The sequence below is a fragment of the Phycodurus eques genome, chromosome 16 (genome assembly GCF_024500275.1).
Source record: "Phycodurus eques isolate BA_2022a chromosome 16, UOR_Pequ_1.1, whole genome shotgun sequence".
Classification (NCBI taxonomy): Eukaryota; Metazoa; Chordata; class Actinopteri; order Syngnathiformes; family Syngnathidae; genus Phycodurus; species Phycodurus eques.
In genome coordinates this window covers 4,933,334-4,959,748 of record NC_084540.1, presented here as the reverse complement: position 1 = coordinate 4,959,748, position 26,415 = coordinate 4,933,334, and the positions used below count along the sequence as shown (strand labels likewise).

The 26,415-nt window shown below is 41.2% G+C and overlaps 1 protein-coding gene across 5 annotated transcripts; it reads right to left on the bottom strand.

Moving 5' to 3' along the window:
* Positions 1-967: 967 nt before the first annotated feature.
* Positions 968-24,554, bottom strand: mettl22 (methyltransferase 22, Kin17 lysine). 5 transcript variants are annotated; one of them, XM_061699621.1, is made up of 12 exons: positions 24,055-24,554; positions 22,361-22,524; positions 19,415-19,595; positions 17,806-17,948; positions 17,237-17,277; positions 14,469-14,613; positions 14,220-14,291; positions 13,219-13,272; positions 6,540-6,620; positions 5,606-5,708; positions 5,045-5,213; positions 968-1,010 (listed from the first exon to the last, which is right to left on the bottom strand). In XM_061699621.1, exons 2-12 carry the CDS (start codon positions 22,464-22,466, stop codon positions 1,005-1,007), a joined length of 1,101 nt encoding a protein of 366 aa, XP_061555605.1. In that variant the 5' UTR covers positions 22,467-22,524; positions 24,055-24,554; the 3' UTR covers positions 968-1,004. The 5 variants fall into 5 exon arrangements, with proteins under 5 accessions (XP_061555605.1, XP_061555604.1, XP_061555602.1 ...); XM_061699620.1 differs by lacking the exon at positions 968-1,010 and adding an exon at positions 1,156-2,579; XM_061699618.1 differs by lacking the exon at positions 968-1,010 and adding an exon at positions 2,595-2,840 and having other exon boundaries at positions 22,361-22,483.
* Between the last annotated feature and the right edge of the window lie 1,861 nt (positions 24,555-26,415).

Below are 26,415 nucleotides of genomic sequence, written 5' to 3'. Positions count from 1 at the left end.
TGATACAGGCGTCACTCCTCACCAGCATTCTTACCACAGTCTACAGAGGAGTGGTTGGGTGTTTTGACATGCTGCATTTTAAACTGGGGCTCCCACAGCACTATGTCAGATAGAAAGTGCACAAGTGTAGAGGATAGTGAGGAAAGCAGAGAGGATCATTGGAGACCGTCTTCCTTCCAATCAGAATACTTTCCAGCACGAAGGCTGCTACAAAGCCAAGGCCGTGAACATTGGGCTTCTGTGGACTCTTCACACTCAGTTCACAAACTAGTGCTTAAACAGCTCCTGTCCGGAAAACGGCACCACAGTATAAAGACACTCGAGAGTGCTCATCAGCTTCCTTCCACAGGCTGTGAGGCTGCTGAACAGCTAAGGAAAAATTGCACTACTCCTGCACCTTACATCATCTTTTATGGTCATTGGTCACTTTAACTGATACTTGTTACCTTCATTGGGAACGGCAGATATACAGTGTGTATATAATGATGTACACTGATCCAGTCATTGGCGTTCAAAAGCCGTGTTTACCTGCTACATTTACTAACTTCTGCCTTATATGCTCTTGTGTATGTCATTATATTTTTAACTGTGATATTCCAGCACTAACTGCACTGTTTTCACTGAAAGGGTATGTGTCTCCATAGATTTTCTAGTCACAAAGAGAAAATATTGAATCCTGCCTGCATTACTGTTATGTGTCTGGTAAAATTACAAAGTTTGATTTGAATAGGTCTCATGCATTAAATAATGAGGTCAGGCTCTCATATACAGTAGCCACACTGAGCTACACAAAGCCAAATTACCCATGCTATATAATTGCAAAGCATATCGACATTCGAATTTTGTTTGGAATATCTATGAATAGTCTCCAATGTATTACAATAAATGAATTTCCTTCTTTTTTTAATTAAATAATACTCATAATAATAATAATGATTCATTACATACCCAAAACATACAGGAACTGGTAACCATACAGGGCACACAGATGTAGGATATTCTCATTAGTTCTGATTGGGAAGAAAATACAGATCTTTTTTTATTTTACAAACAAGATCTTCAGAATATGCTTGTTTCCAGAACCAGAGTTTAGTCTCTGACTAGAAAGAACGGAGCATTCGCAGGTCACAAGTCTTTATTCAGTTCATGCTAACCAATAAATACCCCAGCAGAAACGATCCATTTTAACAGTTTAGGAAAAGCCCACATAGTGTTAATGATAATATTACATCTATACTTGTAAATACGTTTGTGCTTGAACAAGTGAAATCAGATTAGTTCCATGATAAAACTGTTTGAATGTACTTACTTATAGTGTAGAGTGGTTATAAAAAAATCTACATATCCCTATTCAAATATCAGGTTTTTATGATCGAAAGAAAAAACACCAAGATAAATCATTTCCAAAATATATATATACAAGGGAAGTAAAAATACTGTAAATAATTGAGATACCTTTATACAAGTGTGCACACTCTCTTATACCCAAGGATGTGGCTGTTTTGAATTAACCAATTCCATTCAAACTCATGTTAAATGGGAGTATTCACACAACTGCCAAAATGTCTTTGATTGATTTTATGAACACCCCAAAATGTTCAAATGTTTTCGGTTATGTTGTGCTTACTTTTTCCTCTTGATGATGATGACTGTCTTCACTTCCATCGTACATTTAATGCCTCGGAAATTCTTTTGTACCCTTCTCCTGACGGATACCTTTGAACAATAAGATCCCGCTGATGCTTTGCAAAATCTCTACGCGCCATGCATGGCTTGCAATGTGAGATGTGACGACAAAAATGTCAGGAAAACACTACTAGGTTAGCTGAATGTTATTCAGCGCTGATCAGAGGCATTTTAAATAGTGGAAGGTGTGTGCAGATACCCATTTAACACGAGTTTGAATGTGTTAGGTTAATTTTGAACACACACACACATAAACACACACACACACGTTTTGAAATTATTTATCTTGGTCTCATTTCTTTATCACAAAAACCTAGCAATTTGATCAGGAGTGTGTAGACCTTTTATATCAACTGTATATTCAAGATATCATTTGATATTAGTGGGGATGAATGGGTTTGACCATTTTTTTATTTCAATTCACAGGGACGCCACAAATTACGACAGAGCTCCATTACGACGACACAATCGGCACTTAAATTGGAACAGTACTATGCTAACTCAGAGTAGTAAAGTCATAATTACAGTAGTTGTTTGTATGGAAAAAAACACTTCTAACCCATAAATATAAAATAATCAAATAAAAAACAATTGAAAATAAAGATACTAATTCCTTTCCTTTACTGCTGTGGTTGACTTGCACACTGGAAGGTGCACAAACTGGTTCAGAACTATATAACGTCGTAGGCGGAGGACCTCCCTGTATTATTATAATTTTAATAACTTCCCAGGGATACACACCAACAGAAAACTGAAATTTCAAGATTTCAGGTTCTTGGGAGAGAGATAGCTGTCCGGTACGGCGGTGAGAGTGCTGGTCAAGATGCACAGTGCTGAAAATTGGACTGGGCTTGGTCAAATGGGACTCTATTGGAAGTCACTTTCCAAAGCTCCTGGAATTAAAACAGATTAATAATGGGAGTCTATTCAACAAAATTGGCACTGGGCTGGGTCAGGTCAAAGAGCTTCTGCTATAACAGGGAAAGGGTAGTTAGAATAATCTTCAAGTGAGAATACAATATGTGTACGACTGAGTCAATATAAACATCCATGCAGCCATCTATCCATCCATTTTCTTTACCGCTTGTCCTCATTTGGGTTCCAGGTGGGCTGGAGGCACCTGACTTTGGGTGAAAGGCGCTCTGCAAACTGGACTGGTCGCCAGCCAATTGCAGGGCACATAGACAAACAACCATTTACACTCTCACACAAACCTATGAACAATTTAGTCTTCAATGAACCTTAAAATGGATGTTTATTTTTTTTTTTTTTAAATGTGTGAAAAAGACAAAGTAACCTAAAAAATCCCATGCGAGCATGGGCAGAACATGCAACTTCCACACAGGAAGGCCAGAGCTGAACCCCAAACCTCAGAATTGTGAGGCAGCCATCCTAAACAGTAACGACTAGCTCACTGTGCTAAGCAATGGAAACATAAAATCAAAAGTATGGAAAATTGCATTTGCAAGATTTTTCATGTCTTGATTATCATACTGAAATATTCAGTTATGTAAGTCAGTGGTCCCCTACCACCACGCTCATCCTGCTGTGTGTGAGCAGTGTTAATGGTTTAGTTTTTCCCACCACTTCGTAAAAGGCTTCAATCCGCCATTCAGCCGCTGCTGGCTATGCAGTCAGGCTCACGAGCTTTCCCGGCTGCGAGGAGCTGTGGACCGGGGAAGACAAGGCTCTATGCCGCTTGGCGCCGAATTGAAGCATGCATACTTATGACCGCAACGTACGTTTGAAGTGTCGATGGTCACTGTGTCCTGAAATTCACATTAGTTCTCATAGCTAGCTAGCTGCCTTCATCATCAATGCACAAGCCGCTAATCCCACCTTGGTTGTCATGCGGAGTGACGATGTCGGGGTTGTCTCAAACCAGGGCGTGACTAGCTAGACATACATACAAACATAGTCAGGGCCTCCCTTATGTAATTTAGAGCACTTTGTCCTGCTTTTGAAATGTGTTACAATTATCTGACAGCAAAAGTTAGCCTGGAATATTGTTATCATCAACTAAAAAGTTTGAATTTGAGAAAATTCTATATAAAGTCCTTAAGATCCTTCTTTGAGGATTATCAAATAAATGACACATCTTAACACTTTTAATTTAATTGATAAGATTAATTAACATTAAATATATAATTTACCATTTGAACTGTTTTTATATGCACATTTTGGTGATGAAAAGTGTCACTTATGTCACTCTCCGCTTCATCTCTATACTCGGCTGACACTGACAGCAGTGCTACTGCTACTGACAAGAGCATCATTATACAGTATTACATTTTTACAAGGCATGAAGTTAAATCAATAGGTCAATGTTCTACTGTGATTGAAGGCTTTTCTTTTTACAATTAAATAGTAAAATAAAGATTTGTTCTTCATATCAATTCATCACAACATTTAGGCCTGGCCTAAAGGAGAGTTATTTGTTGGCTATATCCAATGTTGTGTTGCTCACACCATAGAATAATTTATGTATTATATTTAGTGAATAATGCTGAACATAAACTTCCTCCCCAAAAATTTGCATGCTAAATCGCAATTGCAATATTTGTTTAAAAGAAACAGAAAAGATCAATTAAACATGAAAGAGTATTTTCCGAAATTGTTCAGCCCTACTCCTGATTGGTGACTAGGTAGTTTTAATTGGGCCCAAACCCTCCATTTATTCATTTTCCGGAACGCTTATCCTCACTCGGGTCGGGTGCGTGCTGGAGCCTATCCCAGCTATCTCCGGTTGGGAGGCGGGATACACCCTGAACTGGTCGCCAGCCAATCGCTGGGCACATAGAAACAAACAACCATTCGCACTAGCATTCACACCTACGGGCAATTTAGAGTCTTCAATCAACCTACCACGCATGTTTTTGGGATGTAGGAGGAAATCGGAGTACCCGGAGAAAACCCACGCAAGCACGGGGAGAACATCAAAACTCCAGACAGGCGGGCCCGGGATGTGAACCCCAGATGTGCTAACCAGTCGGCCACCATGCCGGCTAGGCGTACACCATTAAAGCTTATTGCTTAGTTCCCATGAGGATTCGCTAAGTGTGGCTAAAGGTTTAGCAATATAAACACGCATGATGTTGTGGCTAACTCCATACAAATGTGGCTAAGAGATTTTTATACTGTTTACCTTGCCCTTCCACCGCAATCCGTTGATGATTAGCTTCCGATCTTGGACACTCCATCGCCCCCCATAAACCCCCAATTGGCAATTAACCTCCGATCAGCAATGGTTGCCAGTCCTCAGAAAAATATGTACTTGCTTGAACTGGTCCGTGGCGGAAAAAAGGTTGGGAACCACTGACTTAAGTTACATAAGTTTGAAGAAAAGTATGTTTCTTACCAGTTGATCTATGCGTTCATACTGAAGAAACTGTGGGAAGGTACAAGGGACTTGTTCTACTGTGTAGCTGCATTTTCCATCCACCAGGTCCTCGAGCTGGGACAGGCAGTGCTTGAAATGGTTGTAGGCATCGCAGGAAACATCCATTTGTCGCAGGGTGAAGTTGAATCTTGATAACACCAGATTACTACTGATCAGTCACTTTGGGTGTATAGATATGTATTCTTATGAAATAAAAACCCATGTTCCATTAACCTTAATAGTTAAAATCACTCACAATAACATGTTTGGATTACTACAAGAAAAAATGTTGCCAAGATTCAGACTGGTACGACTGTGCCTGAAACACCAGCATCTTATGATGATGGGGATGCGTAAATATCGATTCAGTTCTGGTTCTGATGGACCAAATACAAGAAGCAAGTTTCCAGAATATTTACCAGCGTGACGTGAAAACATTGGAATAAAAAGAACTATCAATTATTTGATGCATGCGCCATGCTCCCAAAAATGATGAGCTGATTACTCCCACAAGAAAGGACTGGTTGGTGCTGTCCTTACCTTTTTTCAATGGAAATAAAGATGGTGCAGACATGAGCAAAGTTATTGCAAAGTCGGTACAGTGTTCGAAAGAAGGCATCTGTCAGCTCATCATCATAGCAAACTGGTGACAAACATAAATAAATATCGTGTTTTTTTATTCGTTTTATGACTGGTATTATAGAAAAATACAATATGTCAAGGAGAAATGTCAACATTTTTGCAGTGCAATATTAGAGCAAAAGAACCTAGCTTACATAAAGACACTAAATCCGGCAGACTTTACAAAGTCAACTGCATGACAGTGACTGGCTGGGACAGCTTGCACTATACAGGTACATCACAATGAATTAGAACACAGGAGTGTCAAAAGCTTAATTATTTAGGTAGTTCAATTTAAAAAGTTATACTTATGATTATAGCAATGCACTACACACACACACACACACACACACACACACACACACAAACAGAAATATTTCTTGTTTTTCAAATACATATGGTTTTGAGGATTATAGCTTAGAGCAAACAAAAACCACCATCTCTATAAACGACAGTATTACATAAAAACACAATCAGGAAACATCCATCTATCCATAGATTTTGGATGAATGCAGGGTTTAATATTTTAACATGATAACAAAGCAACTGATGACGTTTCAACACAGTTAATAGCAGATAAGACGACTAGATGAACAGGAAGTCTCCATATTTATTGTTTCACTAACTAGAGAAAGACACCAGCATTATAAAAAAATAATAATTATCTGTCACATTCCATGTACTGTATTACCAACAACCATTTTAGCATCACCTAAAAATGAAGATGGACAATTCATTTTTTAATGCCTAAGTGAATGGCAGTTTGTTGCAACAAGAACAAAACATGAAGTGCAAATTTATGGATGATCACAAATATACAGCTGTGACGTCAATAAGATTCAGATTGACCTACCATCAGCAGCAATGATGAAGCTAGCATTGTCATGTATATCAGCTACTTCCTCCTCTGTCCAGCTAAGTTCCACATCAGTATCTACAGTACAGGTGAGACAAATGGAATGCATTTATTTTCTGTGGACAAAAGATCATTAATGTAGAAAATATAAGACTGTAGAAAATCTGCAAAAGGACAAACTAGGTGATAAGGCAATTTAGATTATATATTTTTTTCTTTTCATTTTTTAAAATTACTGGTAATTCAGGAACAGGATAAATGTCCTTACAGGGTACATTTGTTTTGGACAGTAAAGCGGCGGCAAATATAACACAAAACTCTTCCAATAATTACATATATATTTTTTAATGATTATTATTTTTTCTTTTTTTACAGCTCAAACATGTAGTTGAACATGAAAAAGATGCTAGACAAAGTAGAATGCATTTTTCCATATCGTAGTACTGGTATTTGATTGACAGTTGACAGGCGAGCGGGTCGTGTGGACACACCCACAGTATTCGAGAGCATCTTGATTTTTAATGACTTGGAAACTTCATTTTATACACTAGACCATTTTTTAAATCATTTAAATTTGGGAGGGTTGTTAACAATACTTCTATGCGGCGCGTCAAATTTAGAAAACATTAATTTTCACTCTACAGGGACTTTAAATGCTTACTTAAATATCCATCCATCCCTTTTCTTTACCGTTTATCTTCACTCGGGTCGCCGGCAGCTGGAGCCTGTCCCCGCTATCTTCGGGCGGGAGGCGGGGTACACCCTAAACCGGTCGCCAGCCAATCGCAGGGCACACAGAAACAAACAACCATTCACACTCACATTCACACCTATGGGCAATTTAGAGTCCTCAATCGACCTACTACGCATGTTTTTAGGATGTGGGAGGAAACCAGAGAGCCCGGAGGAAACCCACGCAGGCGGGGCCGGGATTTGAACCCCAGTCCCCAGAACTGTGAGGCAGATGTGCTAACCAGTCCCTCCACCGTGCCGACTGCTGACTTAAATCTTCTTTTCCTTTCGGCTTGTCCCTTTAGGGGTCGCCACAGAGCGTCATCCTTTTCCATGTAAGCCTATCTCCTTTATCCTCCTCTAGAACACCAACTGCCCTCTTGTCTTCCCTCACGACATCCATCAACCTTCTCTTTGGTCTTCCTCTAGCTCTCTTGCCTGGCAGCTCCATCCTCATCATCCTTCTACCAATATACTCACTATTTAAACCATCGAAGTCTGCTCTGTCTAACTTTGTCTCCAAAACATCGAACCTTGGCTGTTCCCTTTGATGAGCTCATTTCGAATTTTATCCAACATGGTCACTCCGAGAGTGAACCTCAACATCTTCATTTCCGCCACCTCCAGCTCTGCTTCCTGTTGTCTCTTCTGTGCCACTGTCTCTAATCCGTACATCATGGCTGGCCTCACCACTGTTTTATAAACTTTGCCCTTCATCCTAGCAGAGACTCTTCTGTCACATAACACACCTGACACCTTCCTCCACCCGTTCCAACCTGCTTGGACCCGTTTCTTCACTTCCTCACCACACTCACCATTACTCTGGACGGTTGACCCCAAGTATTTAAAGTCCTCCATCCTTGCAATCTCTTCTCCCTGTTGCCTCACTCTTCCCCCACCAGCCCTCTCATCCATCCATCCATCCATCCATTTTCTACCGCTTATCCGGGTCGGGTCGCGGGGGCAGTAGCTTTAGCAGGGACGCCCAGACTTCCCTCTCCCCAGCCACTTCATCCAGCTCTTCCAGGGGGATCCCGAGGCGTTCCTAGGCCAGCCGAAGGACGTAGTGTCTCCAGCGTGTCCTGGTTCGTCCCCGGGGTCTCCTCCCGGTGGGACGTGCCCGGAACACCTCACCAGGGAGGCGTCCGGGTGGCATCCGAATCAGATGCCCCAGCCACCTCATCTGGCTCCTCTCAATGCGGAGGAGCAGCGACTCTACTCTGAGATCCTCCCGGATGACCAAGCTTCTCACCCTATCTCTAAGGGAGAGCCCGGACACCCTGCGGAGGAAACTCATTTCGTCCGCTTGTATCCGGAATCTTGTTCTTTCGGTCATGACCCACAGCTCATGACCATAGGTGAGGGTAGGAACGAATATCGACCGGTAAATTGAGAGCTTTGCCTTTCAGCTTAGCTCCTTCTTTACCACAAAGGACCGATACAAAGTCCGCATCACTGCAGACGCTGCACCGATCCGCCTGTCGATCTCCCGTTCCATTCTTCCCTCACCCGTGAACAAGACCCCAAGATACTTGAACTCCTCCACTTGGGGCAGGATCTCATCCCCGACCTGGAGAGTGCATGCCACCCTTTTCCGACTGAGGACCATGGTCTCAGATTTGGAGGTGCTGATTCTCATCCCAGCCGCTTCACACTCGGCTGCGAACTGCTCCAGTGAGAGTTGGAGCTCACGGCTTGATGAAGCCAACAGAACCACATCATCAGCAAAAAGCAGAGATGCAACACTGAGGCCACCAAACCGGACCCCCTCTACACCTTGGTTGCGCCTAGAAATTCTGTCCATAAAAGTTATGAACAGAATCGGCGACAAAGGGCAGCCTTGGCGGAGTCCAACCCTCACCGGGAACGAGTCCGACTTACTGCCGGATATGCGGACCAAACTCTGACTCCGGTCGTACAGGGACCGAACAGCCCGTATCAGGGGGTTCGGTACCCAGAACTCCTAAAGCACCCTCCACAGGACTCCCCGAGGGACACGGTCGAACGCCTTCTCCAAGTCCACAAAACACATGTAGACTGGTTGGGCAAACTCCCATGCACCCTCGAGGACCCTGTCGAGGGTGTAGAGCTGGTCCACTGTTCCACGGCCAGGACGAAAACCACACTGCTGCTCCTGAATCTGAGATTCGACCACCCGACGGATCCTCCTCTCCAACACCCCTGAATAGACCTTACCAGGGAGGCTGAGCAGTGTGATCCCCCTGTAGTTGGAACACACCCTCCGGTCCCCCTTCTTAAAAAGGGGGACCACCACCCCAGTCTGCCAATCCAGAGGCACTGTCCCCGATGTCCACGCGATGTTGCAGAGGCGTGTCAACCAGGACAGCCCCACAGCATCCAGAGCGAATCTCATCCACCTCCGGGGCCCTGCCACCGAGGAGCTTTTTAACTACCTCGGTGACCTCAAACCCAGAGATAGGAGAGCTCGCCTCAGAGAACCCAGACTCTGCTTCCTCATGGGAAGGCGTGTCGGTGGAATTGAGGAGGTCTTCGAATTATTCTCTCCACCGACTCACAACGTCCTGAGTCGAGGTCAGCAGCGCCCCATCCCCACTATACAGAGTGTTGGCGGTGCACTGCTTTCCTCTCCTGAGACGTCAGATGGTGGACCAGAATTTCCTCAAAGCCGTCCGGAAGTCTTTCTCCATGGCCTCACTGAACTCCTCCCATACCCGAATTTCTGCTTCAGCGACCACCAGAGCTGCATTCCGCTTGGCCAGCCGGTACCCATCAGCTGCCTCAGGAGTCCCACAGGCCAAAAAGGCCCAATAGGACTCCTTCTTCAGCTTGACGGCATCCCTCACTGTTGGTGTCCACCAACGGGTTCAGGGATTGCCGCCACGACAGGCACCGACCACCTTACGGCCACAGCTCCGGTCGGCCGCCTCAGCAATGGAGGCGTGGAACATGGTCCATTCGGACTCGATGTCCCCCGCCTCCCCCGGAACATGAGCAAAGTTCTGTCGGAGGTGGGAGTTGAAACTCCTTCTGACAGGGGATTCTGCCAGACGTTCCCAGCAGACCCTCACAATACGTTTGGGCCTGCCACGTCGGACCGGCATCTTGCCCCACCATCGGAGCCAACTCACCACCAGGTGGTGATCAGTTGACAGCTCCGCCCCTCTCTTCACCCGAGTGTCCAAGACATGCGGCCGCAAGTCCGATGACACGACCACAAAGTCGATCATTGAACTGCGACCTATGGTGTCCTGGTGCCAAGTGCACATGTGGACACCCTTATGCTTGAAGATGGTGTTCGTTATGGACAATCCGTGACGAGCACAGAAGTCCAATAACAGAACACCGCTCGGGTTCTGATCGGGGGGGGCCGTTCCTCCCAATCACGACCTTCCAGGTCTCACTGTCATTGCCCACGTGAGCATTGAAGTCCCCCAACAGAACAATGGAGTCCCCAGCGGGAGCGCTGTCCAGCACCCCCTCCAAGGACTCCAAAAAGGGTGGGTACTCTGAACTGCTGTTTGGTGCATAGGCACAAACAACAGTCAGGACCCGTCCCCCCACCCGAAGGGAGGCTACCCTCTCGTCCACCGGGGTGAACCCCAACGTACAGGCGCCGAGCCGGGGGGCAATAAGTATACCCACACCTGCTTGGCGCCTCTCACCGTGGGCAACTCCAGAGTGGAAGAGAGTCCAACCCCTCTCGAGAGGACTGGTACCAGAGCCCAAGCTGTGTGTGGAGGCGAGTCCGACTATATCTAGTCGGAACTTCTCGACCTCACACACCAGCTCGGGCTCCTTCTCTGCCAGAGAGGTGACATTCCACGTCCCTAGAGCCAGCCCTCTCAATCATGCATATATATTCTGTCTTACTTTGGCTAATCTTCATTCCTCTGCTTTCCAGTGCATGCCTCCATCTTTCTAACTGTGCCTCCACCTGCTCCGTGCTTTCACTGCAGATCACGTCATCTGCAAACATCATGGTCCACAGGGTTTCCAGTTTAACCTCATCTGTCAGCCTATCCATCACCACTGCAAACAGGAAGGGGTTCAGCGCTGATCCCTGATGCAGTCCCACCTCAACTTTAAATTTGTCTGTCACACCTACAGCACACCTCACCACTGTTCTGCTGCTTTCGTACATGTCCTGTATTATTCTAACATACTTCTCTGCCACTCCAGACTTCTGCATGCAGTACCACAGTTCCTCTCTGGGTACTCTGTCATAGGCTTTCTCTAGCTCTACAAAGACACAATGTAGCTCCTTCTGATCTTCTCTGTACTTTTCCATCAGCATCCTCAAGGCAAATAATGCATCTGTGGTACTCTTTCTAGGCATGAAGCCATACTGTTGCTCGCAAATACTCACTTCTGTCCTGAGTCTAGCCTCCAGTACTCTTTCCCATAACTTCATTGTGTGGCTCATCAACTTTATTCCTCTATAGTTGCCAGAGCTCTGCACATCACCTTTGTTCTTAAAATTGGGCACCAGTACAGTTTTCCTCCATTCCTCAGGCATCTTCTCACGCACAAGAATTATATTGAACAAGCTGGTCAAAAACTCCACGGCCACCTCTCCTAGATGCTTCCATACCTCCACAGGAATGTCATCAGGACCAACTGCCTTTCCATTTTTCATCCTCTTTAATGCCTTTCTAACTTCCCCCTTACTAATCATTGCCCCTTATGGGCTCACCACACTCTCCCTTCTCTCTCATTTTCCTCATTCATCAACTCCTCGAAGTATTCTTTCCATCTAGCTAGCACACTGCTGGCACCAGTCAACATATTTCCATCTCTATCCTTAATCACCCTAACCTGCTGCACAGCCTTCCCATCTCTGTCCCTCTGTGTGGCCAACTTGTATAGATCCTGGCATACATGTCATCATATGCCTCTTGTTTGGCCTTTGCCACCTCAACCTTTGTCCCTATGTCGCATCTCAATGTATTCCTTTCGCCTCTCCTCGGTCCTCTCAGTGTCCCACTTCTTCTTAGCTAACATTTTTCCTTGTATGATTTCCTGTACTGTGAGATTCCACCACCAAGTCTTTTTCTCTCCATTCCTGCCAGATGATATACCAAGTACTCTCCTGCCTGCCTCTCTCATCACCTTGGCTGCAATGGTCCAGTCTTCTGGACGCTCCTCCTGTCCACCAAGAGCCTGTCTCACCTCTTCCCGAAAATCTGAACAACACTCGTCCTGTCTCAGCTTCCACCACATGGTTCTCTGCTCTGCCTTTGTCTTCCTAATCTTCCTCTCCACCACCAGTCATCTTACACACCACCATCCTATGCTGTCTAGCCACACTCTCCCCTACTCCTACCTTACAGTCGGTAACCTCCTTCAGATGACATCGTCTGCACAAGCTGTAATCCACCTGCGTGCTTGTAGGTCACCCTATGTTCCTGCCTCTTCTGGAAAAAAAGTGTTCACTAGAGCCATTTGCATCCTTTTTGCAAAGTCTACCACCATCTGTCCCTCCAAATTCCTTTCCTGGATGCTGTACTTACCCATCACTTCTTCATCACCCCTATTTTCCTACATCATGTCAAACAACTTTCCTGTCATAGTCCCAACATTCAGTTCTAGGCTCTGTGCTTTCCTCTTCTCTTTCTGCCAAAGAACCCACTTTCCACCTCTTCTTCGACTTTGACCCTCACTAGCTGAATTTCCACCGGCGCCCTGCAGGTTGATGGCGCCGGTGGCGGATGTTGTTAACCCGGGCCACAACTGATCCGGTATGGAATTCTTCGGATGAACGCTCATATCTGTTTGGCAAAGTTTTAAACCGGATGCCCTTCCTGACGCAACCCTGTGCATTTATCCGGGCTTGGGACCGGCCTACATTTTTCACTGGCTTGTGCCACCCTTGGGTCTGCATTCGACTGCTTACTTAAATATCATCTGAAAATCAATATCTAAATCTATCATAGCTACTGTATTATTTAATGAATGAAAGTACCTCTGCAAAGGTCAGATCGGAGCCAATCCAACTCTCTCACTCTCACTTCACCACCTAATGGTAAGATAAAACAGGATAGAGCCAAAGAGCAAATTCAAGATTTTTTTCAAAAGCTGGCATGTATGAAAATATGGGGTTAACACACATTTATATAAGTCTGATATTATTGAAGTTTATTACTGAAAAAGGGTCCAGCTCACCTGCGACCCAAATGACAAGCGCTCAGAAAATGGATGGATGTTATGCTTTGTGTCGAAATGTTTGATTGTATTGCTAATGAAAAAAATGTCTTACTTCTCTTAAAAAGATTCAAGAATAACAAAAAATAAAAAGACAAATTTTCACCTTCAAGGTAGTCAATACCTGTCACACTAAATGATAATAGTAAGCTTATGGTAGTTACTGTAACTAATTTGCACACATTTCAGCATTGAGGATTATTAAGCGTTCTGTTCAAAGCAATTTATTTTAGAACTTGCCAGGATCTGTCAATGCTGATAACAGATCACATTTACTGGACTGTATCAATATAGTTGACCCAGAGTTGCAATCACAAAGGGCAATCGATACCTCAATATTGTGCAAGATCAACTATTTCAATTTCATATCAATTGGTGGGTACGATGTCAGTTAGATGTCAGTTTTCATGAATCTTGAAATTAATTATCTGTTTTGATGTTGCAAGGTTTGTACTCATTGTGTGTATACAAAAGAGAAACACAACAAGTTATAGCAAACAACAGCAAGCTACTGCTCAACTAAAAAAAGTTTAGATTTTGTTTAAAAACCATAAGGGCTCATTACGTGAGTTGCCATAGCCTTGTAAATCTGCATTTATTAGATTCTTACAAGGCCTCAATATTAACTGCATGAAAACAAGTAGCCTATAGGCCAACAACCACAGTGACCACAGAGTTTTATTCACAATTGAAAGTAACTCTGGGTAATCTTTTTCCTTTTTTTGGGGGAGTGGGGGGGGGGGGGGGGGGGTGATTTCTCACCTGCAAGCTCAATCATGTGTCTATTTAAAGTTACATTTGTCTGACACATGCTTAAAAGGTCCTCTCCCACATCTGAAACACAACATTAGAGTGTTATACCAATACCAAACACTAAAAAGACAATGTCAAAATAGATTTGTATGTCAATTTATTTGGCCGCAGACTAACTACTCTCGAACATATAAATTAAGTGAAAACAACTGAATTAGTACAAGCAGGTGAAATTAGAAGTGCTTTGTGACCTTATACCTGTGCAGTAAACACGTTTGGCTAAAGTAGCCATGATTATGCTGCTTAAACCGGCACCAGCTCCTAACTCCACAACTGTTGCCCCTTTGAACATGAGTGGCTGAGACAGGATGAAGTCGGCCAAGAGTAATGCTCCTCTCCAAACCTGGCGGGCAGAAGACAAACAAAGGTGCTTTGAAACATCTGTTATTCCAACGGGTCCAGACTCCAAATGAAAATAAAATGTATGTCATTATGACTGCAAAATTGTGCAAAAGAAAACAGCATTTTTGGCCAAAATTTCACAGGGTGTTTAGGCGTTAATTACATTAATTACAATGAGTTAGATTTAGAGTCATGGTCTCTTAGAACAGACGACATAACAAGAGGTCTCTGTCACAATGCAGCTTGTTAAACTAGTTATTTAATAAAAAAATATTAAATATTAACCACAAATACAAATACCGGTGTGTTTAGAGAGCGACGTGTCTTACAACCCGAATTCCAATGAAGTTGGGATATTGTGTTAAACAAATAAAAACAGAATACAATGATTTGCAAATCATGTTCTACAGATATTTAATTGAATATGTTACGACAATATATTTAATGTTTAAACTCATAAACTTTATTGTTTTTAGCAAATATTCATTAACTTAGAATTTTATGGCTGCAACACGTTCCAAAAAAGCTGTGACAGGTGGCAAAAAAGACTGAAAAAGTTGAGGAATGCTCATCAAACACCTGTTTGGAACATCCCACTAATTGGAAACAGGTAGGTGCCATGATTGGGTATAAAAGGAGCTTCCTTGAATTGCTCAGTGATTCACAAGCAAAGATGGAGCGAGGGTCACCTCTTTGTGAACACGTGTGTGAGAAAATAGTCGAACAGTTTAAGGACAATCTTCCTCAACGTACAATTGCAAGGAATTTAGGGATTTCATCATCTACGGTCCATATCATCATCAAATGGTTCAGAGAATCTGGTGAAATCACTGCATGCAAGGCCGAAAACCAACATTGAATGCCTGTGACCTTCGATCCCTCAGGCGGCACTGCATCAAAAACCGACATCAATGTGTAAAGGATATCACCACATGGGCTCAGGAACACTTCAGAAAACCAATGTCAGTAAATACAGTTCACCACTACATCCGTAAGTGCAACTTGAAACTCTACTCTGCAAAGCAAAAACGATGTATCAACAACACCCAGAAACGCCGCCGGCTTCTCTGGCCCCGAGTTCATCTAAGATGGACTGATGCAAAGTGGAAAAGTGTTCTGTGGTCCGACGAGTCCACATTTCAAATTGCTTTTGGAAATTGTGGACATCGTGTCCTCCGGGCCAAAGAGGAAAAAAAACATCCGGACTGTTATGGACGCAAAGTTCAAAAGCCAGCATCTTTGATGGTATGGGGCTATGTCACTGCCAATGGCATGGGTAACTTACACATCTGTGAAGGCACCATTAATGCTGAAAGGTATGTAGAGGTTTTGGAGAAACATATGCTGCCATCCAAGCAACGTCTTTTTCATGGACGCCCCTGCTTATTTCAGCAAGACAATGCTAAACCACACTCTGCACGTGTTACAACAGCGTGGCTTCGTAGTAAAAGAGGTACGGGTACTAGACTGGCCTGCCTGCGGTCGAGACTTGTCTGCCATTGAAAATGTGTGGCTCATTATGAAGCGTAAAATACGACAACGGAGACCCCGGACTGTTGAACAGCTGAAGCTGTACATCAAGCAAGAATGGGAAAGAATTCCACCTACAAAGCTTCAATAATTAGTGTCCTCAGTTCCAAAGCATTTATTGAATGTTAAAAGAAAATGTGATCACAGTGGTAAATATGACCCTGTCTCAGATGTTTTGGAACGTGTTGCAGCCATAAAATTCTAAGTTAATGATTATTTGCTCAAAACAATCATGTTTATCAGTTTGAACATTAAATATCTTGTCTTTGTAGTGTATTCAATTAAATATAGGTTGAACATGATTTGCAAATCATTGTAATCGGTTTTTATTTATGTTTAACACAGCGTCCTGAATTCATTGGATTTGAGGTTGTACTTATGTTGTTATAGTTATTGCTAGCCTGAAAGCTATAAAAGCATAAACATTTTACACTGGGCCTTTGATCTTTTTCAAACATGATTTATTGCTGATATAAATTTCAATGAGGAGCTCAAGAGTACTTTTGACATTGGTTACACTCGGAAACAATTGCAGTATGTTCATTCTTTTTCTACAACAGCATTAAAAAAACAGCATCAACCACATGCCGTTTTTTAGAGAGTTTGTGAAGAGGTATTTGTTAGTGGTAGTGAAGGAGAAAGATCTGCTCAAACAATAGCACAGAATTTCATGATTCACATATTACATTATCTGAAAGTCTGCCATCTCATCTCATGCACAACATACAAAAATAAGCAACATGAGCCATTGTAGGGATGAATGATTTTCAGATATATTTTAGTATCTTATTTTAAGTGAAAACATTGAAATAACAATTCATCTCAAGGCAAATATTCCATCAAATTGATCAATCATTGTCTTTTCACGTTGACATGCTGCCCTCTAACGGAGATTAACGGTAAATGGAAGCGAGAAGACAAGTACAACACCAACCGCAGAAATCATACTTTACATACACTTTTTTTTTTTCATTCTAAACCCCCTCACATGCTCACAAAGATACACAATGTATCCTAATTAAAAACAGACAGTGGCCTTTAAAATAGTTATCACAAATGTAGAAAAAATGAGAAGTCAAAGTAATTTTACAAACCTGTTTGCCAACATCCTCCAGGGGTGTTGCCATAGTATGCTCTGTAAAAATAAAAAAAATGTTTTAATGTACCCAACCTGAGAGGTTTAACTTCCCTACTTTATCAGAATTTTAATGAAAACAGTACACTGTTTCAATATAGGCTTCATATGTGAAGTCTAAGTAAATGAAAATTACTGCATTTAATTCAAGCAAACCATGGATAGTCTGTTGACAGTGGGTGTTAAGACCAATGACTTTAACCTATGAAACATGGCAGCCCTATTGTAGGCCAGTTTCCATAGATTTTATCAAGAAGTAAATACATCAAACACTTAATCAAATTTGAAATATTTTTAAAGTTAAACAGTGACGCTGATGCCATGGGTGCTTCTAAACATTCAATTAGTAGTAGTAGTAGTAATAGTAGAAATAGTAGTATGTTACATATTTTCATATATCAAGGGTCCTTAAAACAAGTAAGCCTGAATTAAGTTAATATTTAAATTTCAATGATCTATACCTTTTTATCATTAAATATCCCTTAGATGCTGATCAATGAAGAAGAACAACAACAGCGTGATACTTACCTATCTGTACAGTGTCAATCAAGCACTCATCTGCCTCATCATCTGTATTTTCCTCGTTTTGTAGTGCGGAGTTATATGATTGTTTGAGAATGAGAGGGCAGACCACTTCCCTGCTGCCATCTCCTGCAGGATTACTCCTAGGTCTGAGGAAAACCAATAAATAAATAGATAACTAAATAATAAAATAAAAATGTAATGCTGCTCCAGAGGACACATTTACTGCACTATAAGATAGCCAAGACTGTAATTTACATTTTACTTGGTATGATGAACTACATAAACTAAACTACAAGCATTGTCATGACATCTGTATGCCTTACACCGATTTTTTCGGGCTGATCGGTATCGGCCGATATTTATCATTCTATGCAAATCGGCTGATGGGCTTTAATGTCATAATTTGCCGATCCGATCGATGACCGAAAAAGTTATTTACTCCGCGTCGCCACGTGCACCGTATATTTTAATCTAAAAGCTAGTTTATTTTTAGCCTTGTTGCGTGTCTTTTGACTAGAACTCTAAATATCTGACGGCCAATGAAGTTATTTATTTAAAAAAATAAATAAATAAACTTTTCGGCGGTGTGGGACAGCCAACACGTCGGAGACAGGCAACACGTAATGCCCGGATCAGACTACAAGACAAATTTGCTCTTTCACGATGTCAGACTACTGGAATAAAATCTTGTAATCCGATACCACCGCATCCCGTTTTTTTACGATCACTGGGCTTTATCTTGTCAACTCAAATATGACCGGATACACTCGTTACTGTGGCGATGACAACAAGAATGGAGCGAGCCGGCTGTATCTTAAGGACAAAATGGAGAAAAACATGTGTTGGTGGTCACGGGTGCTCAGGACAGGAGAGGATATTTGTTTAAGGCTTGTTGAAGTATGTTCACGTTCTTTGAATACGATACAGCTCACAAGCAGGCAATAAAACGTTATATAGCCTAGCAAGCTAGCACGAACGGTTGGACGTAAACATGTCGCCGTTCTGTCGAATCATGCTCGAATGTTTCGGTGTGCGTGACGTCAATTAATTAAAAATAAAGTAATTTAATTAAAGTAAGTTAGCACCCATTATTTCGGTCATGTAATGTTGGTTTGACCTGACTGATTAGAATACACGATCTGACGAGAGCAGTGATTTCCAACCTTGATGATATACCATTAATTACTGTATTTACTTCCTGCCATCTAATAGAAGACCATTCATTTGTTCTGTCTGTCACTATGCCTCATTGGCATAAATAGAGGAACAAAGATACATTATTTATTTTAAATGTAATTTTTTTAGCAATTAAGTACACAAGTATATACAGTAAATGAACAGGTCATTTAAATAGACACATTCCTCCATCTTGTGATCGGATCGGCGATCGGTTATCGGTTTTTCAAACTCGCTGATCGGTCCCAAAAATCCTGATCGTGTAAAGCCGACAGTAAACGAATGACGAAAATATCAAACTATACATTTTGAAAGGGCAAAGATCTTGAAAACAAAGCGGACTAAAAAAGAAAAGAAAAGAAAATAATGACATGATGGAAACACACACCCTAATAGAACAGCTAACAATATTAACTGGTCTCGAGCTCTTCCCTACCGATGTGTGACGTTGAGATCTCCATCCTCATCCAAGGCTGGTTCTACATTTCTTTCACTACCTTCCTCTTCATTGTTTTCTTGCGGAATGTGTGTTTCGTTGTCACCGTTTTCCCTTGTGGCCTTATCATTCCTCTCCTCCTTTCCAGCTTCGGACAAAATCTTGAATTTGGAGATGAAAACTGGATGAACAAATTAAAAAAATTAGAATTATAATTATAAAGACAATATTGTGTATGTATAGTAAAAGAATCATGTGCAGTTAGGTCCAGAAGTATTTGAATGTTTTCTGATTTTGCCACCACCACAATGGATTTTAAACGTGACCAAACTGTAGATTTTCAGCTTTATTTAAAAGAAAATTATGAGAAGAATGTATGCATGTACTGTATGCCTGTACAGTATGTATGTATGAATGAATGAATGAATGAATGAATAAATAAATATTTTTATCCCCCCCCTAAAAATGCGTAATTTACCATATTGGAATTACGGTCATTTTATGCAGAGTACCTCAATTTTACGGAGATCATTTGTTATTGTACGAAGCAACATAATTTTTGATTAATTTGTAATTCTTTGATGAAAGGTCGATGCAGTCTGAAATCTGGAGGTCAATAGACATCACGAAATTTAGAATTTGTTTCTTGGAGATTCTTTGTCAAGCCTTTAACAGTAGTCGCTTTCACTTGCGGCTGCTCCTTTGTGGGCCTGACTATCTTGAGTCAGGAAAAGTCATGCTCTACTAGGTAGACATCAGTCCACTTAAGAATATTCAATTTCTTTCGATTATCCTAGTTTAGTGGAGAGTTTGCTATGCTTTTGACGAGCTCATCAGAATGTTTCTCATCAATGCCCATCTATCAGACTCTTTATAATAGCCTCCCATTTACAACCCGAATTCCAATGAAGTTGGGACATTGTGTTAAAAATAAATAAAAACAGAATACAATGATTTGCAAATCATGTTCAACCTGTATTTAATTGAATACACTACAAAGACAAGATATTTAATGTTCAAACTGACAAACTTTATTGTTTTTAGCAAATAATCATTAACTTGGAATTTTATGGCTGCAACACGTTGCAAAAAAGCTGGGACAGGGTCATATTTACCACTGTGTTACATCACCTTTTCTTTTAACAACATTCAATAAATGTTTGGGAACTGAGGGCACTAATTGTTGAAGCTTTGTAGGTGAAATTATTTCCCATTCTTGCTTGATGTACAGCTTCAGCTGTTCAACAGTCCGGGGTCTCTGTTGTCGTATTTTACGCTTCATAATGAGCCACACATTTTCAATGGCAGACAAGTCTCGACCGCAGGCAGGCCAGTCTAGTACCCGTACTCTTTTACTACGAAGCCACGCTGTTGTAACACGTGCAGAGTGTGGTTTGGCATTGTCTTGCTGAAATAAGCAGGGGCGTCCTTGAAAAAGACGTTGCTTGGATGGCAGCATATGTTTCTCCAAAACCTCTATGTACCTTTCAGCATTAATGGTGCCTTCACAGATGTGTAAGTTACCCATGCCATTGGCAGTAACACCATACATCACAGATGCTGGCTTTTGAACTTTGTGTCCAGATGGTTCGTTTCCTCTTTGGCCCGGAGAACACGATGTCCACAATTTCCCAAAACAATTTCAAATGTGGACTCGTCGGACCACAGAACACTTTTCCACTTTGCATAAGTCCATTTTAGATGAGCTCGGGCCCAGAGAAGCCGGCGGGGTTTCTGGGTGTTGTTCATAAATGGCTTTTGCTTTGCATAGTAGAGTTTCAAGTTGCACTTACGGATGTAGCGCCGAAGTGTATTTACTGACATTGGTTTTCTGAAGTGTTCCTGAGCCCATGTGGGGATATCCTTTACACATTGATGTCGGTTTTTAATGCAGTTCCGCCTGAGGGATCGAAGGTCACGGGCATTCAATGTTGGTTTTCGGCCTTGCCGCTTACATGCAGTGATTTCTCCAGATTCTCTGAACCTTTTGACAATATTATGGACCGTAGATGATGAAATCCCTAAATTCCTTGCCATTGTACATTGACGACCATTGTCGTTAAACTGTTTGACTATTTTCTCACCCACTTGTTCACAAAGAGGTGAACCTTGCTCCATCTTTGCTTGTGAATGACTGAGCCATTCAGGGAAGCTCCTTTTATACCCAATCATGGTACCCACCTGTTCACAATTAGCCTGTTCACCTGTGGGATGTTCCAAACAGGTGTTTGATGAGCATTCCTCAACTTTCTCAGTCTTTTTTGCCACCTGTCCGAGTTTTTTTGGAACGTGTTGCAGCCACAAAATTCCAAGTTAATGATTATTTGCAAAAAACAATAAAGTTTATCAGTTTGAACATTAAATATCTTGTCTTTGTAGTGTATTCATCAAATCATTGTATTCTGTTTTTATTTATGTTTAACTCCACGTCCCAACTTCATTGGAATTGGGGTTGTAGTTGATAACTTATTATGAGGTTTTGTTAAGTGCATCTGTGACCTGTTTACAGCAGTTACAGTTTACTGAGATGTTTTGACAATGGTTATCACTTTTAACTCAAAGCAAAACAACTTTTTTTTAAGCGTCCCCACAGATTTTGCCTCTGCGGTCTCCACTGAAGCATTTAAAAATAAGTTGCTGGGCTTTGCAGTTTTGTATATATTGTGTTTGCGCTTTCATGTTTAAAGGTTATGATTCACTATACTTCATTGAGAAACTGTGCTTTTGTTAGAAACTGAAGGGCCTTGATTTACTCAACAATTTAGAGATGATGTAGGACTTTGCAGGCAGTTGTTGAATCTATACATAAAATACACTCAGTCAACCAAATAAATATATTATTATGAAGTAACAGTGACAAATTTTGGGTCAGCGCTTCCAGAGAGCCCAAAAAACAAGATCAACTTTCCATAATTAATTAGGCTTCAATAAATGTATTACACATACCAGGCTGTCCAACATTGTTGAGACGTGTCATGAAGTGGCGGGCATTGGGCAGGAACATGTGAACATCTGACAGCACATTATCATGTTGAAAGATGATCTGGTTCATGACTTTTCTGTCATGGTCTTAAAACAGTAGAACCACAGAGTCATTTGCTTACAAATATCTGAGGAGATCGTGAGAGGAAACACAAAGACTGTCAGTTACAACACTACTTACAGTTCCAGCGAGGCATTTACATTTTTAAACAAGGAACACCTGTATCTGATTTGTTTGTCAATGTGTTGGAGACATACATTCTGTATACAAGTTAGTATTTCAACAAGACTTTCACTTTACCTTAGTAAAAGTATATATGTTATACGCAGAACACAATATCCTTCTGAAATCTTGGAACTACAAGCTCTATTTTTAGCTTTGCATTCTAAAAGCAATTTGAGCCAGTTAACCAGGAGCTCATTTTACACATTTTTGACTCCAGTTTTCTGTTTGGGTTCCATGACATAACAGCATGAGAAGATATTACTTTTAACAAAAGTATTCAGTGTTAATGGATCAGAAGGACAGATTTGAAACCAATTTAGTTTATGGGCAATAAAAATACTGAACATATTACACTTATTAATAATCTAATTTCAGTGGTAGCAATGTTAGTAGAGGTGGCCTACTTTTTTTAGGCAAAAAAACAAACAACAACAAATGTCAACAAATGACTTGGGCCATAATTTTAGGAAAGTGACAATAGGTTTAAATTGTATCTAAGCAGGGGGCACGGTGGACAACTGGTTGGTTGGTTGGTTGGACCATGCGTGGTGGGTTAATTGGCGACTAAATTGTCCATAGGTGTGAATGTGAGTGTGAATTCTTGTTTGTTTGTACTGTATGTGCCCTGGAATTGGCTGGCGACCAGTCCAGGGTGTACCCTGCCAGATTTAGCGGAGATAGGCGCCAGCATGCCCACGACCCTGGTGAGGATAGGCGGTATGGAAAATGGATGAATGGATGTATCTAATCACCATACTTAAACACAGACAATGTTACTGTTTAACCTGTGTAGTGTTCCAACATATTTAAATGTGATTTAGAAGCATTAACCCTTTTGAAGAAAAAAAATCATATTTTGTATCCACTTAAAACACCGAATTGAACAATATTTGGGTATTTAGGGGGACCTATATTGGACCTTCACTATTGAGAAGTACTACAGTTAGTATCTGCTATATTATTGGGCAAATGTGATCATGAAGTACCTGTTAAGATGATTGCTTACCCTAAGCTGTACTTACGATTTTTATCATGATATTATGTTGCTGTACTCTATACCACTATTGGTTTCGTATAGACTCTTATTAATGAACACATTTTCTTCTCAAAATCCATATTCGAAAGGCTAAAATAAAAACAGGTCTTGTGATGTCTTCCTTGGTTAAAAGCAATGTCTCTTTAGTCTTTATAAGGAAAAGGGAACGTTGCTCTTCTTTTTAAAATACATTTTGAGTTCTAAGTGTTGATATTGCTGCTAAAAATATCTCGAACTCGGCTCCTTACATGATACTAGAACGCTCTTTATACTTAGGAGCAAGAACTTCATGCCTCAGTTAACTGAATGGTGTCCTAACACGTGCAAACAACAAACCTAAGTTGTTTCAAATGCGTTTTATCATATCACAAATGTCAAAATGTGAACATTGCTCACCTCAGCAACGGGAAACGCAGACGACACACCTCCTTCTCGCAGCTTTCATGACCATAGCTATGAGGACAATATCCGCCAGAGCACTGTAGCAGCTCAGCTAATCTATGTGGCGGCCATGTTGGAGAGGTCGATGTTCTCCTCAAAGACAATGCATGGTCACTGAAATTAAGTCGTAACTTACGTATTTCTCAACCGATTTTCATAAGGTTTGCTTTTTTTGTCAACACCAAAGAGTGCTATCAATAAATATCATTTTTAACACAAATCTCTTCAAAATATTTTTGACATTTGAAAGGTTTCTATTAGCTCCCTTGTCGTAATTATACGGCGTATGCAACACAATCTATCCCTGTAAACACCAGCATCCTTGGTCTTTTTGTTTACTTGCCGTTCACATACATGGAATGTACTGACGACTTTGACCCTCCTTGCTTAGCGTTGCCGTAGGCATGCAGCTTAAAATAGCCATGTTGTAGCTATCTAATCATAGCGAGGTTCAAGACCGTCATTGACGTGGTGTACTGTAGTAATTCGTCCGTACTCAACAAAACAAAGGTTCCGCTTATGGAAGTGTCTCTCTGCAGAGAGAAGGGAGGAGGGATAACTTTGGAAAGAGGCGCAACTACTCCAAATGACGTAGGTATGGGCGTCATGTGACCGTCGTGCAGTGGCCAATAGTATGAGATGCAGTGCAGGACCTAAAGTGCCTGAATTAAATACATACAAATCTAACAGAACAATTACTTAAATCTGCCATTAATTACAATTTGAATGAAATATATGTCATTAATTAATTAGAATGTAATTTCATTGCATGTAAAAGCATGACTATTTTACTATTTAATTCCTGTTTTCATGGTACTATGTTGGAAAAACATCCAACACAAAACATGTATAAAAGAAAAAAGCCTCTACAAATACATTAATGGTTGGTCTGTGGTTGACAATCTATCAGAGGCACTACAAAGTTTGTAATATTTTCATTGCGTTAATTATTGTCATCGTTTGTAATGCACCATACTGAGAACATGTAAATGATTTACATGTACTGTAGATACTTGTACAAAGATAAACTACATTATGAAGTTCAAAGTTCTGCTGCACTACTACAATAATAAAGATTTGCTAAAGTAACTCTGAAAGCGCCATTGCTATTCTGCTTGAATGTTGAATTGTCTGAACAGCAGCAGTGATTCTCAACCAGTGTGCCGGGGCACATTAGTGTCATATGAGCGCTCTTCAGGTGTGCCGTGGGAAATTATAACATTTTATGTAATTGCTCCAAAAAAATATATATATATATATAATGTATTTGCAAGAAATAATGTATCTTTGTTCATTTATTTATGCCAGTGAGGTCTAGTGACAGACAGAACAAGTAAATGCTCTTCTATTAGATGGCAGCAAGTACATGCAGTAATTAATGTAGCCACTTTTTGTGACATTTTTGTTTGTTGGTGTGCCGTGAGATTTTTCCCAAAACCACACATGGTACGTTAATTGAAAACTCTAAATTGCCCGTAGGTGTGAATGTGAGTGCGAATGGTATATGCCCTGCGATTGGCTGGCGACCAGTTCAGGGTGTATCCCGCCTCTTGCCCAGAGTCAGCTGGGATAGGCTCCAGCACACCCACGACCCTAGTGAGGATAAGTGGTATGGAAGATGAATGAAAGAATGAATAACTGGATCCTACGCCGATCCCATTTGACTTTGGGCGAGAAGTGACAGTTACTGTACAGGACTGATGGTCAGTCATTAGTTGACTGCCAGTCGACAGTGCGATACAAACCACCAAGGCCACTGTGATGCCATAGCTTAAATCCATCCATCCCCCCATCTTCTATACTGCTTATCCTCTGTCAATCCAACGATCTGGATTGCTGAAGATGGGATTTAAGAAATGTAACAAAAAGTTAAATTATTAGATATATTTTTTAAGTACTGTATATATAGCGGTGATGCTTGTATTCTCACACTGTGCCATTGGCTGTAGAAAGAGAGGAAATGTCTGCTATTAAAATAAAGTAGGTTTATTACATAGACGTTAGACCATGTTTTGGAAAGTGACAACATTTAATCGTAAATCAACAGTGTTAACATGTGTCATTAATACAATGAAAACAGACAATCATGTGGGAAGTGTGTACATGCTGAGTATAAACACAAGGGGAAGGAGTTTGGTAAAAGAAGTTCAGGATACAGGGGACTGGGAAATGGGATGATTATGTTATAATGAAGCAACAAAATAATTTCATAGTTCCAATGTACTTGATACTTGTCGTTTTCCACAATAAATCCAATCACGTAGTATTTGCATGAGGCCTCATTTCACAAAAATGTGTAATTAAGCAAATCAGGCT